This window comes from Anopheles arabiensis, chromosome 3, assembly GCF_016920715.1.
Source record: "Anopheles arabiensis isolate DONGOLA chromosome 3, AaraD3, whole genome shotgun sequence".
Taxonomy (NCBI): Eukaryota; Metazoa; Arthropoda; class Insecta; order Diptera; family Culicidae; genus Anopheles; species Anopheles arabiensis.
In genome coordinates this window covers 63,876,198-63,895,789 of record NC_053518.1, presented here as the reverse complement: position 1 = coordinate 63,895,789, position 19,592 = coordinate 63,876,198, and the positions used below count along the sequence as shown (strand labels likewise).

Sequence of the window (19,592 nt, the reverse complement as noted above, 5' to 3'; positions counted from 1 at the left end):
TTTAAATTTACTATATTTCTGTATTTATATATTTAGTTTTGAGTAGGACGGCTTACTCGTTTTTTTTAATTATTGCTAAACAGAAAATACCCTAAATAACAAAGAAATAAAATTTTCTTTGCTTGTGGCTTGATTATTCGCTATATTTACATAAAAAGTAACCTTAATTTCTCTGAAACGCTAAATAGGAGTTTCGGAATTTTAAATGTGTATGAGGATACTAGTAGTTTTGTTAATTTAGTTTCAGTACAAATGACACAAACTAGTGTAATCCTGCATGGTTAAAACACCCTACAGAGAGAATGTTTCTGACGTATTGCCATACGATAAGTGCCAGTTTCTTTTGTATCTTATGCCAAGAACTGCAGCATGTACTTCCATGCGCCTTAATTAATGATTTATTCCTTGCTGTATCATGTAACATTCACACACACTCACACATAGACTTATGAACAATTACAAAATAGAACGCAAATTGCTTCATAATAAATTTCTTGCAATTTAGCTGCGTAAATCCTATCCCGTTACTTTCTCTTAGCTATAAATTAATTACGTCAACCAATCAGCAATGAAATTATTGTACCATTTGTACCACAAATCTGTCGACAATTCCTTCACTGCAATGCCGATCGTACGTATCAATCATCATGTGTCATGGTTTTTGTTTATGCTCACTTCCACTTGCTAATGAAGAAATTGTTGGAATAGACAATTAAGAAGATGGATGCAGTTCATCAACACAATCGGTAGTATTGATTATGAGGTGAGATCATGCTTATAATAAATTGGATTGCAAAACATGAGCATTCTCACTGTCTTTCACACCAAACTACCCGCAGGATTCCAAAATTCCCAGCATTACCTAACAAGGGCGATAGAAAACGTCCCCAAATCAGAAACGAATGAGAGCACACACCGAAAAAAAGCCACAAAGAGCCTCTTCCACACCGGTGCCGTGAGCAATGATTTAATTTACATAATTACTGATTTACCCCGTTATCGATGGCATGCTGTTTGCGTTGTAATTAAGGTTATAAGTCACCCAAACACATCCATTTCGTACACGTTCGAAAAGCCGTCCGTCATTACTGCTTCGCGTCACCAACGGGCACGGGACACGCGACACGCGGTAAACAAACACACAAACCGTACATGCCAACACCGCGGCACGGACAGACGCAGGGCCACGCGCGCGGTCATGTTGTATGGTGTCAATTTAAATTTTGGGCTTTGATTAATTAGTGTTTCGTGTGATATTTCGCGAAAAGCGCACGCCACACTATTCGTGCACGTCGCACCGAGTCAGACGGATCCCCCACCCAGCTCTTGCTCGTGGCACTAGAGCGCTGGCTGGTATTTTTGGCGCAAGATAAATTGATTTTACTGATTGAACAATGGGTACCAAATTTACCCCGATACTGGCCGGGTACCCCGGCAGTACTGGCACGTGCTGCACACCGGATATGAATGTTGAATTCTACCGTGCTGAAAGCGGAACGGCGAACGATCACGCGGTGATGGGAGGGAGAGAGGATAATATGCTATCAAAATAGCACCGGCATGAAACATCAAAGCTCAAGCGCATTGCCCGCTGATGGCGCGGGCTAAAATCAATTAAAAGATCCGCAATCGTGGAGTGAAGCAGTGCCCAGTTTGCAAAATTCCATCAAATTATAACCATTTATTTTCAGCTCATCGATTCATTCAATTTCATTCGGATGTTTTGGTTTTTTATATATTTTTATTTCAGAATTCAAAAATTAACGTTTCTTACTTCAACGATTGAAAACACCCGTTCAGAATGCACGTCAGCTTTCGAGAGGGTGCTGCATTTGGAAGTGTCTCAAACGAACGCCACACACTGCGCATGCTCTCCGCTGGCGATGTTGTCGAAAGCATTTTGACGCACACTCGATATAGTGGAACCGTAACACAAACAGAAGCGGTCAGTGGACACAGGTATTGCGTGCCTAGAAATATCCAGCTTCCAGCAGCTTTCCTCCAGGTGGTAAAGGTAAGCATCGAAAGCAAAAAAGCGAAAAGGAATAAATCCAACTAACCCAAGGGCCTGTGATGAAACGATACGAATCGCCCAGTGTCAGTGACGAGTTTGATACACTGCGTGTGACGAGTGATGAGGGAAATAAAAATGGAAGGGATCAGACCTCGAAAACGCTAGTTTGTGCTTGGTGGCTGCCGAAAGCGGGTAGATGGGATTGCCTAGTGGACGTGTGTTTGTTGTTAACCAATTCTAACCTTATTAGTGTGTTGCCGCTCGGTACGATTTTGCCCATCCTAACCTTATCAGCAATCGTGGGATTTCTCGGAAGAACTTTTTCTGTTCCTCCCAGTGTGGTTTCCCTGTTTGAGGGGAATAAATTATCGTTGTTTCGTACCGTGCAATCTGGTCGCTGGATGAGCTGGGGCAGCATCTTGGCAAATGACAGCGGGCTGTCTGTATATGTTGACATGCATGCGGAATCAGATGTTTCTTGCGGTACCACATGTGACAACCGGAATGAGTTCGTGTTTGTTTGGGTTTTTTTGGAAGCTCGCGGTTGCTTTCTTCAAAGCTGTTGAAATTCATTTTAAAAAATATCAACATATTTAAATAGTGAAAATAACAGTACCTTGAATTTGATAAAGCTTAAATTTATATGAGTGTTTTTAAGCTTAAGTTTTGTGTTTTGTAATAAGCTATAAAAAACTTGCTTGGTGGTTGCAGAACTTTTCTTTTAATAATAACCATAAACATTTGAATTAAAAGCACAATCAGATGTATATAATGGAGTGTGGAATGTTACATTTTTGCCATGTTTGGTACACTGATTTCCTATTGTTATTGTTCATCCACATGCTCGTTTTTTCATTTTTTTATTAAAAAGTAATGGTTTACTAGAAATGGCAAAGCCGTATTATTTTAGGCGATAATAATAAATAATATGGATGGCCATTCCTAGTGAATTGAGGTCGTTGTTATTAATTCGTGATAAATATCGAGAAACTATCTTATATGCCTTAAATAAATTTAAAAAAAACTCAGTGTCAATGTACCTTTTTATTTATAATATCTATTTTCCAATGTAGCGGAATTTTGAACAAGGGTGCCATAGGGTCAAAAGTGCCATAGGGGCAAAAGTGTCATAGGGGCAAGATCTTTTTTATTTTATTTTAGTAAAACTTTAGTGAAATAACCAAATGAGTGTATAGATGGTTTCGTTTCAATTGCTAGTTAAACTTTACCGACTGTCATACATAATAGTCGATATTTCTCCTTATTTGCATCTATTTTATGTTATGTTATTTTATGGTTTTTTTACTTATATTAAATAAGCTCGCAAAACACATAGGTGCAGAGAGTCGAGAAAATATGTAAAAACCGCAAAGCATACAAACAATGACAAAATTAGTTTCAAGCTCATACGGTATGATTAGCATTAGCTTAGGGATTTTCATAGTATTAAACCACAAAGACAGACACTTATACTTAAAAACGAAATGAAGACTTGTAAAAACATATACACTAGTGCCACACACGTAAAAGTCTCCAATTACCGAAGAAATTATGTTATGTTATTTCATTCAGCCGTATTACTCCATACGGGTTGTACTCTTGCCCCATAGCCTTAACATATTACGTCTTGTTCAACAATTTTGTAAACGCTTATAATACAGATTTTTTGAGGATTAATTCTTTCTGATATCTATTTATAAACCAAAAGATAAGTGTAACATGACAAATACGTCGGCTTTTATCAAACATGTTTTACATAAGCTTTTTACAACATGCGCACATATATTATTTTCTTTCATTTATCTGTAAAGTTTTGTCGCCAAGTACTTTAAAATACAAACTACGCAAACTTGCCGTTTTTTTCAGTTGAAAAAAATCATTGAATTATTTATGTTTTTATTTTTATTGTTAAACCAACATATTTCTAATACAATGTAATATTATTCTAATGAACTCCACGTTTAGCGCGAACATGCCAGGAATTTATAGTAGTTTTTTTCCCTTTTGTCATTTTTCTTGATGATCAGTAGATGATAATTTTCCATAAATGTTAAAAAAAATATTTATTTGAAGTTTATTTTTTACAAGAAAAGTATTGAAAGTCAAAAAACGTATAAAACATTGCAATAATGTCCTGTTAAATTCTGCTCAATTCAGCGAAAAGTGAGATAATGTTAGGAATTTATTGAGATTCATATTCGTGATATTCGAGAAACTCTTTTCATTCGTCAGGTTTCCCGATGAGCGGTGAATGATAGTTTTTCGTGTATGTGTTATTAGAAAAATTTTATTTGAAGTTTATTTTTCATACATATTGCATTGAATTATGTTTTATTGGTCATTTTCAACGTATTTTTACGCTAAATTGTTTTACCAAATTGTGAATGAAATCGTAATTATTGAACATGAGTTTTCTAGCTAGTGTAGGTACATTCATCCAACTGTTTCTATATTTCTTTTTCATATAAAATTGAGTTTCCATGAATAACGAAAACTACTAAATACAACACATTATGTGTTTTGCTTCCTAGACACAATACTGCGTTTATTGGTAGCTAAAACACACATTTGTAGCTTAAAGCGACTACCTTATTGGTTGTTTACCTAATTTTATATTTATCATAAAAGAAATATCCACAAATCGATCGTTATTCATCACTTGATTCTTCTCCCCAATCGAATGTCATATAAAATTGTAAATGAGTTTTATACTTTCAACAAACATCTCACATTCACTGCAACTCCTCACCAATCACCGAGCTTGCTTTTGATTTGGCTTGCCCTATCGCACCCTTTTAGACACATTTACTGCCTCGTTTCCATTTTAATTTTACGATTACCGCAATGCAATAAAACCTTGGCTTGATATCACCCGAACGGATCTGTGTGTGTGTGTGAGTGTGAGTCTGTGCATATAAGTGTTGTTTGCGTGTTTTTTTTGTATTCTGTGCCATCAGCCTTTTCGTATGCTTCCCATTTTAAATGATGCAGCGTGCTCGGTCAAGATGCCTGTACCGGTTTGCGTCGGCAAACAATGGGCATAAGGCGTAATCCTTGGCCAATCATGCAAACATTTTTAAAGCCACTACTATCCATTAAGCCTACGGTTGTATGTCCCCTCCGGATGCCGCCGTGATGCATGTGTGGCTGGTGGCTTCCCTGCATAATAGTGACGGCCGCCCTATTTATGCTGCCCGGAAACGATACCGATATATTGCTTATGAAATGTCGGCACCCGGCAAACGGCCTTGCACGATTCTTTTCTTCATAATACCATCGCAATGAACTGGATTGTAAAATTTGTCAATCCTTTTTTTCTTGTTTGCCGTGAAAGAATGGACAGTAGGTGTTGGGGAGAGGTAGGTATAAACACACACATACACACACACACAAACCCCTAGCCGGGATTCGAATATAATCCGATTACCGGACTGGCGATAAACACCCAATCATCGTTCTACGGTTCGCCACATAGAAACGAACATACAAACACGACACAACGCTCTACACACAGAGGGAAAGAGAAGAAGAACGGTAAAGGGTAAGGTCAATCGTCCCAGTCGTCCCTGAGGTCCTTGTGTTCGTGACGTTCGTGAGCGTCTTGGCGAATGGCCGTAAGCCGCTCTGATACCGTGCCATATCTGTCCGGTTATCTGCTCAAAAATGGGGATCCTCTTGCTCCCAATCAACTGGAAAAATAATCTGGTCACAATTTTCATCGTTTGCTTTGCTTTGTTTCTCATCCTTTGCGATCGTAATCTTTCCGGCATTGGGCGTGCGGGTACGGTCCCGGCATTGGCTTCCGATCTGATCCGTTTTCGGCAGCTTCGACGTGGAGCGGAATGATGTTTCTGGTGACGAAGTTTTGCTGCTTTTCAATCGTCGTGACTGCTGGTAAGTACCGGATACAAAACAGCTGGCTGTATTTTATATGCACTATCTGACACGATGAAAAAATCAGCATCAAAGATGATGGATGTACGGTATATACGATAAAGGGATGAGATTGTTAAAATGTTCTAAACAGTGCATATGTTTACTCTTGTCAAATAATTAATTAGTTAAAATACTTCCAGAAATTTTATATCTTTAAAAAAATACTAATAATATAAAACTTATAATTTTTCAGCAGCAAAACAATTTTTAAAACATATATCTCATAGCATCTGATCTAAGCATTGCTTTATCAATCCATAGATCATTATCCTTATCGATCTGAATTTAAATACATTCAACATAAATACTATCTGGGTTTAACTAACCAAGCGAAATTCATGAAGTGCTCTAAAATGAATAGCGTAATAAAATATAAATACAGCAATTTTAATACACCTCACACATATTTCATCTTGCAAACATTTGGTAACTTATATGCATACACTAAATACTCCACATACTCAAACAACAAAATCCCAATCGAAATCAAACATTTCCAATAAACAAAGCAACGGTTCACGGGACAGCCTGGTGTTGGCGGTCAAATAATATTTTTAGTCATAAATGTGCTCTATGTGGTCCGGTATTCTATTTGAAAAAAGTACTGTATTTTACAAGGCCGGACTGATTCAATTCTATTCATCTTGATCGTCCTTGCATTGCTACAACAAATTACAGGTGTTAAAAACGGATCTTTTTGAAGATCGGCTTTGTTCCGGTTCATTAACAAAGTTTTCAGATTATTTGATCGGATCAATCATTCAACCGTTCCTTCCCCGTTAAACCTATCAGTTAATGCCAATTATGTAGTAAAACAGAGAGACAGTAAAAGAGAGAGACATCTTTTACAGGGGTTATCCATGTTTTTTTTTTTTTGGTTTTCTCCCTATTTTTTATGTTTCTCATAGTTTTTTGGTTCATTCTAAGCGTTACCCATATTTTGTACGTCCAATAGGGTGATAGCTCAAATATATGTGGGAACGATCCAAACATATATGGGCAATCGATCATTCGCCTCTGTTTTTCTCAGAGAAACGATTATTCGGATCTTTCAAAAACTGATGCATGTTTCACTCGCTCACTTTAAAGATCCGGATCATTTGAACGAATCTGAAGCTGAATTGGCATCTCTACCATGAATTTTCAATCTCTACAATTCTAGGAAATATTAAGCGAATTGATTCTTCATTTTAGGGTAATGGCCTATGCCGTACGTTTAAACACCAAAGTGTTACGCGGCGAACGAATTTAAGGGTCACGTGCAGGAAGAGTATCAAGTATACGAGTGATTAGTGCCTGTTAGTGTTTTTATTAAATTTTACAGTAACGTGTTAAGATTCTAGTTTAGAGTGATCGCGCATCTGGAGCTTAAAGAAGTTTTATTTATTTTGCATCAATTGATGATTCATCGCTTACCGTATATGCGGGCAACCGTTTTTCGCGATGTGCGTAACAGATAGACAAACAGATAGCAGTGAATGTATGAATTATGCAAAATGCAATTTCACATCTTTTTTTATTTCTTTTAAATTGTTAGGACTATTTATTACGTAATTAGTAGTAGGACTATTAGTAATTTGCATGACTTATTACGAAAAAACTAATTCAGGGTTGTACCATTACTATACAGACACTTCGAAACATAGATTTGTTGTACTTACTAATGCATCTAAAAATCGTCCAAAACGTCCAATAACATATTTTAAAAATGATTCACGATATACGTTTTTCACGATTTTTAATAAGTGTTTGAATCACTTTCTTCAAGGTTTCATGAAAATAATTGTAAAATTGTATATTTTTTTTAATAAAACAAAATGGCAGTTAATTGTTGATAGTTTGAATGATTGTTTTGAAAATACAAACCAAAGTACATAAAAAGATTTTAAACTGCTGTGAGAGCCTTGTCAATTTAGTAAATAACGATTCATAACTGATTCTATCAAACAAAAACGACACAAGAACATCAACAACGGTTTTTAAACAGAACACAAATGCTTGCTTGTAAAGAAGAATCCTGCAAAGCCATTCCTTTCTAAAACACACACTCTTGTCCAAACATTCCTACATATGTTTTCGATCGAAGGTTTTATTGATGACGGATAGATTTTATTGCAGATTACACTTTTAAGCTGAAATCCGTTCCGTTTCATGTAATCAATTTTGTATTGACATATCAGTACCTGTCTGCCGCACAGCGGCTCCGTCGCCGTACAGTATTTCACACAGTCCGCCGTACGCTTCATATTCAGTGAGTGCAGCGGCCGTGAGTGCTGGTACGCACACTTTGAGCGACGTTCGATGAAATATATCTTTCCAATGAGAACACAAACGAACAACAACAGCAAAAAAAACAAGCCCGATTTACCGACACAAATATCTCTACGATTGATAGCGTTGATTAGCCATTGCTGCATTCGAGTCAACTGTTCTTTCTCCGTGTTCCGTACTAATTGGCACCAAACAGCACGAACTTGCACCGGAATTGCAAATACCGTCTGATTGAAGATGCCACCGAGCCTGGCCAACCACAGTTTGTTCGTGAATTATTAGATGGCACGATGGTAGAAACCGTACCGTATAAAGCGGGGAAAGGTCAACACGAAGCGTGCCGGATGAAATGGACGACAAGATTTATTGCGCACGTTGATTGCCGGAGAACAGAGTTGTTGTGAGGAGGGGCTTTTTATTTTTTGGTAACAATAATTTAGCACATTTTGTTAATTGGAAATCAACGCCCGCTCGTCTCGTCTGGGGGTGCAATTGATACTCAAGGTCAGCTGAGGAAACTGGCACGAAACGATCTACCGATTAGCAACATTCATCTCCGTTCCCTCTTCTGTGTGGCATTGATTTGTCATGTTGTGCTTTTAATTTTCAGCTTTTCACTTCACTCGAGTTTTCGTCTCGTTCCCATCAATCGTTTGTTTTCGCTATTTTTCCTTCTTTTTTTGTACCTTAGGTGTCCTTATCACTCGATGTACAACAATCCGTACCAGCTTCTTTTTTTTTAGTTTAATTACTGTCAAATAAAACAACCGTTCACCCTGCACGACGTAATGCGATTTTATTACCCCGACGGAGATGGAAACGATTTTTCACGATCGTGAATCTAGCAAACCAACTGAGCGAATGGGCCAAACCGTTGCCGGTTGTAGTACAGCGGGCACACGAGCTACTCTGATTGAACCATAAATTACAATTTACAGCATTAGCACTAGCCACTCATCCCCCACCCCCGTGCGGGGATTCACTTTTCTCACGTACTTGCTCGGATGTGTGACCTTTTGGCTTTTTTCTGTTGCTCTCTCTTTCGCTCTCTCGCATTCTCTCTGCCTCTCGAATGTATTGCAATGTGAGCTTCTTTTGAGAGTGGTATTTAAAAGGAAAAAAGAAGATCGACATTAGATTCCCTCGGCATCAAAGCTGTCCATTGTGACGTTGCTATTATTCACCGTCAGTGTGCCGGATCCAAAGAAAATGTGTTGCCATTGCACCGTTTCATTATTTGCAGGGGAAGGGCAGTAGTTTCTCTATTTTCCAAACGATTTCAAGAAGTTCAAGTAGTGTAGTAGCGCAATATATTGAATGGTACGAAAAATACTAAACAATTTTAGACACCAAGCTTTGTAATGTATTTCTTATCCTATACTAATTTAATAACGATTAATTGTGATACAACAGTCACAACAGTTTATTTATTAAAGTGTCCAAGCTTTGGTTTATGTAGTTAGTTATTTGAAAAAGATGTATTTTTTTAAATCACAAATTAAATAGGTAATGTTTTTTTTTAATTATTATTATTTGACTGTGCTGGGGATGATAATGCTGATCATTGCAGAACGGGTGTAACAGGGTAATATGGAAATGGAGGCGCATGGTTAATTTCAGAAGCTGGTAGACAGTACAAATACAGTCGTTGCCGCCAAATGTTGACTCTACCTCACCTATTTTTGTCTCTAAAGCACCAAGATTTGACAGCGTGTCATAATTTTTGCCTCCAAGGCATCAATTATTGACTGTAAGACAATCGTTATTTACAAAATTTTACGTTATTTCTGAAACTTTGTGTTCCGAAATTATTGAAATTACAGGGTTTTCAATGATATTATTGACATGTTCAGCGAGTTGTTGATTCGTTCGGGCATATAATTGACACTTTCAGCGAGATATTGAATTGTTCGTAAGCAGGCGTTAACAAAGTCGGACACCAAATATGTTCACCTATTATCTAAATTTGCGACACCCTGAACAGTTCTCAAGACCACTCAACGGACAACTCAAAAACAAAACAAAAAGGTTCAACCAATTCGATGCAGTAAATATTCTATCTAAATAATGAACAACAGCATTGAGTCAATCAGGTGTTTAATGGCAGGAAAGACAGTAAATTCCAATTACTCCTTCATTTATGATACTTCTAAAAGTTCAAATAACTCTAAAATCATGAAAAACAATAACACTCTCTACAAAATTACTAGGGGAAGGTAGGTAAAGACGGACACGGTAAGGGAAATGGTAAAAATCTAGGGATATATGTTATAAGTGCAACGACCATGAAAATGTGCGTACATTATCTTACACTCATGTTTTATCAAAAAATGTGTTGTAACTATTAAGTTTCCATCGATTTTTGCGTTTTTTCATGAATGAAAAACATGATTTTTTTCGTGCAGTTTTGAAATGTTCGGGTAAGACGGACACCTGATATGGGAAAAATGGACACCATGAATGGTAAGATAGACACCTACAAAAAACGTAGGAAATTGAAGAAGTTTATAGTATTTTTACATATCTTATTGCTTTGCATATCATGATACGTACATAAACCAATTCTAGTCCAATTGAAACGACGGTTTCCATGAATTTAGAAATTGTAAGCGGCACTTGTAATATATCGTAGAATGCAGCATCTAAAGCATTATTGAAATATCGCGCACTAACAGCTGCCGTTGCTCCAGCTTACAGAACAACAGTCTAGAACTTCATTTTAGGAAATTACTCCGCGAAAAGCCCACGACCCCAGTATTTTTTTAGGGACTTGTTAATAGTTAAAGCCATTTTACACCATGTCAAAATTCAACTTTTGATATTTGTAATCCCATAGAATTTCTCATCTATTCCTGAACAATGTCGAATCAATGCCTCATCTTTTTATTGTTTAAAGTTATCCAAGTCGTGACAAGTTATTCGATTTCGAGCAAGTAATAGCATAACGAATGGCTACTATTTTGACCGGTGTTTCATTTCTCGCTTATTTCAATACTTTCTCTAGTTGCTGGTTGATTTATAGCATCGGAATACCCTTATTTAAGGTATTTGAAGAAATCCATTTATCATCAATTGATATAAGAAGTAAAATAAATCAATAAATTCGGTGTCCATCTTTCCCTACAATAAAGTGTCCGTCTTTCCCGCTTTGGTGTCCGGATGTTGAAACCACCAGAAAACAATATTTTGTATTGTTTTCATTCTCGTACTTTCGCCAGTTTTTTTCATTAATGATCACGACAACTCATTCATGAAATAAAACTTCCGAAAATATAAACAATGCAAGTTACAGAGCTTAAGATCCGTAGTAGTCAAATTAGATCCGCAAGGGTGCACACGATTGAAAATTTGTTTTGTTTGTGGATTTAACCAATTTTGCATATATTATGCCAAAAATGTTCTCAAATGTGTTGTTTAACTTTAAGTTAGGATGCTGCATTGTTGATTTTTTCGAAAATTACCTTTTTCATGCATTTATGAGAAGTGTCCAGTAGTGTCCGTCTTTACCTACCTTCCCCTATGCTTATTCTGTTCGAGTCTTGGACTAACGAAATTTGGCTGACTCAGACCCTAGAGCACTTGGCCCTGGATATAATATTCCCAGATGACCACCCAAACTAGTCGATGCACCTTTAATAACTGATATCAAATAATTTAAAACACATGTGTGTCAATATTCGCATGCTACGTGGTCATTTTAATATGAAATGAAGACTGTCTGAATTTCAGCTGAGCGCATAAATTTCATACCTTTTACCACATTTTTGCATGGTGTTGTGAGATTTTAAAAGATATCGGTCTGAGTTTTTGCAAGAACATAGCTAAAGAGTGTTTTCACCAATAGAAAAAGTTTTCCGATAGGTGGTCTTGAGAACTGTCCAAGGTGTCGCAAAGTCAGATAATAGGTGAAAATATGAGGTGTCCGACTTTAGGTGGCCGCCACTGTATATTAATTTTTATTGTTTTTCATTCGATTAAATATTGCTGTTTTGTTGTCAACCAATAGTGCTGTGAAACATTTTAACTCTTAAAAACTGCAGTAAAATTCAATTAATATAAACATTTACAAAATCATTGATGATACGAGGAGAACATAGCAGTTGATTTACAAACAAGAAATGGTGCCTTAGAGACACAAATTGAAAAACCCCAAGAGCGCAAAAAGCATGGCGTGCATCACAGTAAACTTCTTCCTTAAGAAACTAAGGAACTCGAACATCCCATACCTTCAGTCAACCCATCACTAGATTACTTCATCCTCACACAACCAATGTACTGCGTCTATAACTATTAGCTGCCATTATTGCGCTAAATTGATTTAAAATTAATTGATCTTAAGATTTATTTGCTACTTACTGCACGCCCGATGCCAACGTTAATGTCCATACCACAAGATTGCTAAACGAGTCTTCACTTTCTAACATCGTACCTTCTTGCTTGTCTTTTCCCCCTTTCCACGGTTTAAATATATCTCTCCTCACACACACACAAACAATGCTTTCCCGGGAGGGTGGCCGTACGTGTCCACATGTCCATCACCGACCGGATTATCTCCGTCCGCTGGCCGGTTGCGTTCTGTGTGCGGCAGTGTGCGGTCGATATGTGACGTCGTCCGATGCCGAACCGCAGCAAACCTTCCGCATCACGCCGAACGACATCGAGGCGAACCAGGGGGACGAGGTGGTGTTGCGCTGCGAGATCGAGCACCTGGCCGGGCGGGTCCAGTGGACCAAGGACGGGTTTGCGCTTGGCTTCAGTAATGAAATCGTCGGCTATCCGAGGTTCTCCCTCAACCAGAACCACAGCGACGGTGTCTACAATCTGCGGATCACCAACACGTCCTACGACGATGCGGCCCTCTACCAGTGTCAGGTTGGGCCGGCCAAACACAACCATCCAATTAGAGCGCAGGCGAAGCTGACCGTCCTCGGTACGTATCTGGTTGGGAGAGGGAAAGAAAGGACGGGAGCGGGCGGGCGAGCATTTCGGAAATGCCTCGGAACCTCGGAGGGAAAATGGAAATGAAGGAACAGAAAAGGAGCCGCTGTTTGGCAGGAATTAAAGTGACAGTTTGATGGGGTAGAATAAATTTCATCGCATGCGATATACTCCAGCGGCAGAGAAGGGCACAAATTAAACCACCGGCAGGCTAAACCCTTACCGGGAGGGATACCAAAGAAGGGCCTTCGCGTGGGACCGGCTAACGAACAAAAGCCAGGGGTTGGGAAAGAGTGAGCTGGAATTAAAAGATAATTAGCGAAGGCTCCCTTTAAGGTTATGTATCCCGTCAAAAACTGTCGTTTTGGATTCAATCTTTCGCATTTCATTAGTTTATTTCCTTTTTTTTCGATGGTGTTAACTACTCTGATTGGTTGGTTTTTAATATCCTCCTTGCAAGGTTAATTATGTAAGGCAGAAGTTTTATCTTACCTCAATAGTTTAATTATATTTTAATTAGATTGCAGATTATGTACTTAACATCATAAAATACATTAAATTTAAAATTTTAAAAAGTCTATCTAAGACGCAATGTACTTTTTGTAGAATTTATGAATTTGTTTTTTATCATTTTTTTATATTATCTATAATTAGTAAGTCATATTGTAATGTTATATACGTACGTACATAAAACAGTTAAATATTGTTACACAACGTTGAAAAAAGGGGATAATAAATTCCCAACTTTTAGCGTTACGTTATTTATAAATGAGCCCTTAGAGAAAACTCTTCACTTTCTGCCAGTTTACCAAACTCGACCGAAGTGAACCGTTACTCTGCAATTGACTATGGACAAGAATGTTCTGTTTAGTAATGTGTACAATATGGGGAAAAAGTTCTTAAAATAGCAAAGAAATGTAGGTCATTTTAGTTTAGGAAATTGGCTATTGATATCGCAAAAGAGTCATATTTTATCACAATTCCAATAAATAAGCAAAATAGTTTTAATTTTTAATAGCAGATCTAGCTCTAGCAGAAACTACCTTACACTCCAATGAGTTTGGTTTTCTTAGATATGTTTTCCAAGAATTGTGATATCAATAGGATTTTGTAATATCATGTGGCTCATAGTAATTTACTGTGTACTTCATGACCGTTTCATCATAAATGCTAATTTTGTACGAAATGTTGGCATAATATTAGCAGTAACATCACTAGTCGTTCATTCTCTATTATAATATTTATTTGTATCTTTTTCTCCACTTTTCAGCTACACCAAAAGACTTGCACGCTAAATACAGTCGAGCATAAAGAGCTTTTTGTGAGAAATAAACACTTTGCTGAATGTTACTACTACGTTCAATTACATTTAACAGCAACTTAAACACGTCCTGCACTTGTATTAGTGTTTGCATTTAGCACATGAGAGGTAGAAAATGAACAATGAAACGAACGATCATTTTTCCGCATTAAAGAAACATTCATTGAAGTGTTAGCAGGGAAAAGTTCTAAACATTAGCGAAAAAGAGAGTAAGAGAAAGTGGAATAATTCATACCTTATCTTGTACCTTACTTTATTTTCCCTCAGTTTGAGTGGTCAAAATTAATCCAAAAACAGAACTGCCCGACAGGCCAAACGCTTTGTACGCAGACGAACGGGCGATTTTAATTGCAGCACGGTAGCATCAAATCGAGGAAAAATCACGCACAGCCCACAACTTCTACTCCTCTCTTTCGCTTACGTCACTGCGGACACAGACACACATACACTCGGACACATACAGACCGATAATGTGCCGTGGCAAGCTGATTAATGGCAACGATTGTGATTAAAATGTAACACTGCAGCGCGCCCGTACGTACACGCAGCCCGCATTCATTTAACATTCGGCACGCGGAATCGCACATATCACCCCGTACTTATTAATTGTAGGTTATCGATAGGAAAGCAATAATAAAAAAAAGTCCAACCTTCACCCTTTGAAGTAAAAGCTTTAAACAAAAATGTACCCAACACACATACAGTGTTGCTTGTATCGAACTCCGAAATTTGCTGCAAACGGTGTCCCCGCTTGATGAGAATGGGAATGGAAGCCCCGTACGCACACCTACTGATCAAATATCGATAGCAATACCGGGGTGAAGTCGGTTTGCACCGAAAAGCTCTGAAAAATTGCCTCCACCGAAAAGCTCCACCGAAAAAACAACGGCAAATGGCAAAAAAAAATCAGCAAAAAATGCCAATTAAACGAAGAGGAAAATAATTACCGGCATGCCAGTTATTTGAATTTCGAGCGTACGTTAATTTTCATTGCTTTCGCTTTTTAGCCGACCAGTTGCGGAAGCTTTTCTTTCTCTTTTTTACCCCCCCCCTCGCAGTCTCATTTTTCCCTTTCTTGTCCCATCCATTACGGTATATTGGATCATTCCAATATTGTTGTTGCGTTACTGATCGCGAGTTTTTGCTTTTTTTTTCTTTTTTTTCTTAATTTTTCATCCCATTTGCTCGCGATTATTGGTACAACACGCGATAAAACAAAGCCCCATCGGCTCAGGCACGCCGTCGGAATGATAAAGCACCGTCGCATCGCATCGCAGCCCCGTGCCGGACGAAAAAACGAAAATGATGGCGAAACGCTTGCACCGACTTTTCACGGCTATCGAGCAACATCCGTTAATGCGAATGCGATGTTTTCCTCCATTGCTGCTGGACTATTGGTGTTTTCTTTTTTTCCCTCGCTGTACTGTACTGCGCATCACTATACGTCTGCATTCAATCCGCTCATTGCGCTCTATTTGAGACACGCATTAAATAACGCCAACAGAGGCGCCTGTGCTGCTGCTGCTGCGCTGCTAGCTCCCTGTCAGTATGCAATCGTAACGCATGTGCTGCGAAACTACACCGCAAGTAGGTCCACCTACAGTAGACCGATTCAAAGGTTTGTTGTATTTAACGGACAATTCTTTATCCCGCTCTTCCCTCGAAGTACACCCGCTGCGGAGACAGGAGGACCGTTGTCGCAATGCTCGAACGAAAATTTATTAATATGGGCTTAATATTTCCATAGTAATTAAAAAACGCTCCTCCTCCGTCCGCCTTGTGCTGAGCCTATCATCCCTTGCAGGTGACATACGGGCAATGCCGAAACAAGTGGGCACGTTCCTTTACGCATCGAAACGAATGGCACGGCATGTTGAAGTGTGTGGTTTGGTGTTATTAATTTCAAAGGATCATCTTTTTGAGTGTGCTAGTGAACATGATCTCATTTCGTGATCGTCGTGTGAAATGTGGAAAAACAGAATAACAATCTTATAAAACCCAACCACAATAAGGAGTTTGTTTATTTGCATTATGATATTGATAACTTATATTTTAAAATGATTTGAATAGCTTGACGAAATCTCAGAACTACTATATTAACTTCTTATTTCGGGCTGATATATGTTGCCAGTCAAGGGAGTTTTCTATTGATAGGCTGACCGGACTTCCGTATTTAACGGAACAGTCCCGTTGTATTAATCAAAAGTAATGTCCCGTCGTATACAGCGTCTACCATAACTATATGGAACATAGCTTTTGCGATTTGCGGAAAATCCGGAGGGAATAGATAAAAACAGTGAATGTGTGAATTGTGTAAAATACAATTTCACAATTATTTTTTTTTTAATTTTAGGACCATGGTTACATAATTTATTACAAAAAAACGAATTTATGGTCTACCATAACCATAAAAACACTTCGAAAAATGGTTTTTTTTGCACTTACTAATGCATTTAAAAACTGTTCAAAAATATAAATAACATACTTTAGGAAAGTTTTACAGCAATACATTTTTAAAAACTTCTATTATAACTTTTTTTAGGTTTATATGAGTTTTATAAAGATAATTACCAAAATATATTTATTAGGATATACATATTCAAAAACAATTTTTTTGAAGTTTTTTTTTCAAAAATACAAACCAAAGTATGGAAAATATACTACATATTGTAGCGTTGGAAACAGACCCCTCCCCCTGCCCTCACCCATTTACCCAGTTGTCTCACTTTTAATTGTCTGAAATAGGGATCTTCCTTTTTTGTGAACGTTACGTTATTTATGGAAGAGCCTTTACTCCAGTTGATTTATTTATTGTAGTCTTAAGATGAAGTTACAGGAAGTTTTGAACTAGTGATGGATTTTTGGAATCGTACCCAGGCCTCCCAACCACTTCCGATTCCGTCTGCAAAGCCACGGAAGCAGGCTCTGAAAGGCTAAGAAAGTTTCCCCGGATTTAGCTATTCCAACAGTTCAGGCTGCAGTTGTCGGAAGCCACTGTATGGATCTACATGGTTCCGAGCTTACAGCGTAGTACGTTGTACTTATCTTCCGAATTTGGATGAAGTCATTCCGAAGTGATTCCGGTTATTGTCAAATTTTCACATTGAAGCATCAATTGCAGATTTATAGCACCCTTCATTAATAAATAAGCAACTGCTTTCTCATTAAAATGATCTTTACCCACTCATAGCTCATTATTTGTGTTTGGGGACGATATTTAAAATTAGTATGCCTTCTCCTGAGCTTACTTCAAAGACCCTCATGGCGAAAGAACTCCCTTTGAAAGCATACTTTCAAATCACGGGAATAATAGAAAGGAATGTTAAGAATTTCCTTGGCTACCAATCAGCCAATAAACAAAGCAAAAGTAAAAAAAGAAAACAATAAAGGTGATAAAGCCTGAATGAACCTGGTAAGTTGAGCGCAATGTAAAATCCCAGCATGTGTTAGCAATAATAAGGAATGCATTAGATATGCTTTCATAAACTATGAGATTTTTTCACTCTTCCATTAATCATACCATTGAAATCATATACTATTGTACATAGATACTAAGATAGGATCAGCATACTTAATACCATTGCATAACATATCTCATCGAAACTGAGGCGATTGTTAAAAAAATAAATAACATAAATCAATATTTTACATTTCATTGCAAACAAACACTCTTCGAAAACAAAATCTTAGAACATATTTGGAACCCAAATACAGAGAAATCTTCTCGTACCAGGCTGCTCCACCTCAACAAACCACAACCGTGCGCCCAAACTGGCAACATCTCAACGATGCCACCCGCATCCATGTTTAATGTTTCACTGCCCTGGACCGGCAATTTGCTTCTACGATTATCGCACCATGACATTTAATTTCATCGCCTCCTTTCCCCCTAGCTGCCGTAGTCGGCCATTGTCACCCGCCAAGCTCCTCGTTCGCCCAAGTCATTTATTATCTAATTAAGAGGCGAGTGGGAAAACAAATGACACCAATACCCGGGTTCGCGATAATTCGTCCGGTCGGTTTTGCAGCGTTCCGGGACACCAGAACCAGGATGGTCAGCGCGGTACGGTCAATTACAGACGCACGAAACGGAATGAAAATAGAAATGGAAACTAGCAGCAAACGCCCAAAACGTGGAACCCAAAACTAAGAGCACACGGAAAACCCCCCCGAGCAGGGGCGGTTTGTGAAAGGACGGAAGCTACCAGTGGGTCGCGATGCAGTTTGGTACTGCCTGTCTGCCTTCCTGCTTCCTTAGTACAGCAACGCGTCACATCATTAATAAATTTAATTCCCTTTTCTGCCTCGTGCAAAGATCGTTCCCATTCGCACGCTGCTCGCGCACCATTAATCATTGATGCGTTTCGGGCTTGAGTAAGGGATTGTCCTTCTTTTTTTGGTTCTTTTTTTTTTGGCGCTGCAAGTCAAGCCCGCCGCCAGTCAACTTGTCGGAAAAGTAGGAAACAATACTAAACGCCACACATTTTGCGCGAATCATTCCATTCGCTTCTTCCTGCCCGCCCGGACACGGGCGGAAAAGAATCATTTGCTAGGCGAGCTGAAGAAAAGCTTCGCTAATTTGCTTCGGTCAACGAATTTCACCCCGAAATTCAAAGCGCCGAGTTCTAATGTTCTCCATTGCGTACATTTTTTAGCGTTTTTTTCGGCTTTTCCTCATTGTAGCATCCTTCTTCGTGCGCTGTCAATTATGTTTCATTTTTCCCGTCCCGTAAGTCACTCTAACTAGTCCATCCATTAATCGGAACCTACGGAACCGGTTCGGTTCGGTCACTCGCCTTTCGTCTCTTTTAAGGAACTAAAAATGTGAATGAAAAAAAAGTTTCTACAGTAAAGATTGAATCGATTATATCTTACAAAGAGAAAAAACAGACTTACATTCATCATCAAATAGTAGCGTCGTCAACGGTTTTGCTCTACTGCTGCGCTTCCCCTTGACCATTGAGCGTTCGTCAGACGAATCGGCACGGTGCAATTCTTCGAATGAACGATTTTTCCTCCCATGATTGATTGCTTCACTAAATTGCACTATAATTGAGCGAACTGGCGCGACGAATCTGGGCCTACGGGGTTTCCGTTTTCTTTCCACACAAC

General features: G+C 38.4%; 1 protein-coding gene across 2 annotated transcripts; it reads left to right on the top strand.

The window, feature by feature from the left end:
• The first annotated feature begins 1,886 nt into the window (after positions 1-1,886).
• On the top strand, positions 1,887-15,158 carry LOC120903260 (irregular chiasm C-roughest protein-like). Of its 2 annotated transcripts, none has more exons than XM_040312564.1 (4): positions 1,887-2,014; positions 5,840-5,908; positions 12,810-13,151; positions 14,430-15,158. In XM_040312564.1, exons 2-4 carry the CDS (start codon positions 5,857-5,859, stop codon positions 14,468-14,470), a joined length of 435 nt encoding a protein of 144 aa, XP_040168498.1. In that variant the 5' UTR covers positions 1,887-2,014; positions 5,840-5,856; the 3' UTR covers positions 14,471-15,158. The 2 variants fall into 2 exon arrangements, with proteins under 2 accessions (XP_040168498.1, XP_040168497.1); XM_040312563.1 differs by lacking the exon at positions 1,887-2,014 and adding an exon at positions 2,040-2,278.
• Positions 15,159-19,592: the final 4,434 nt, after the last annotated feature.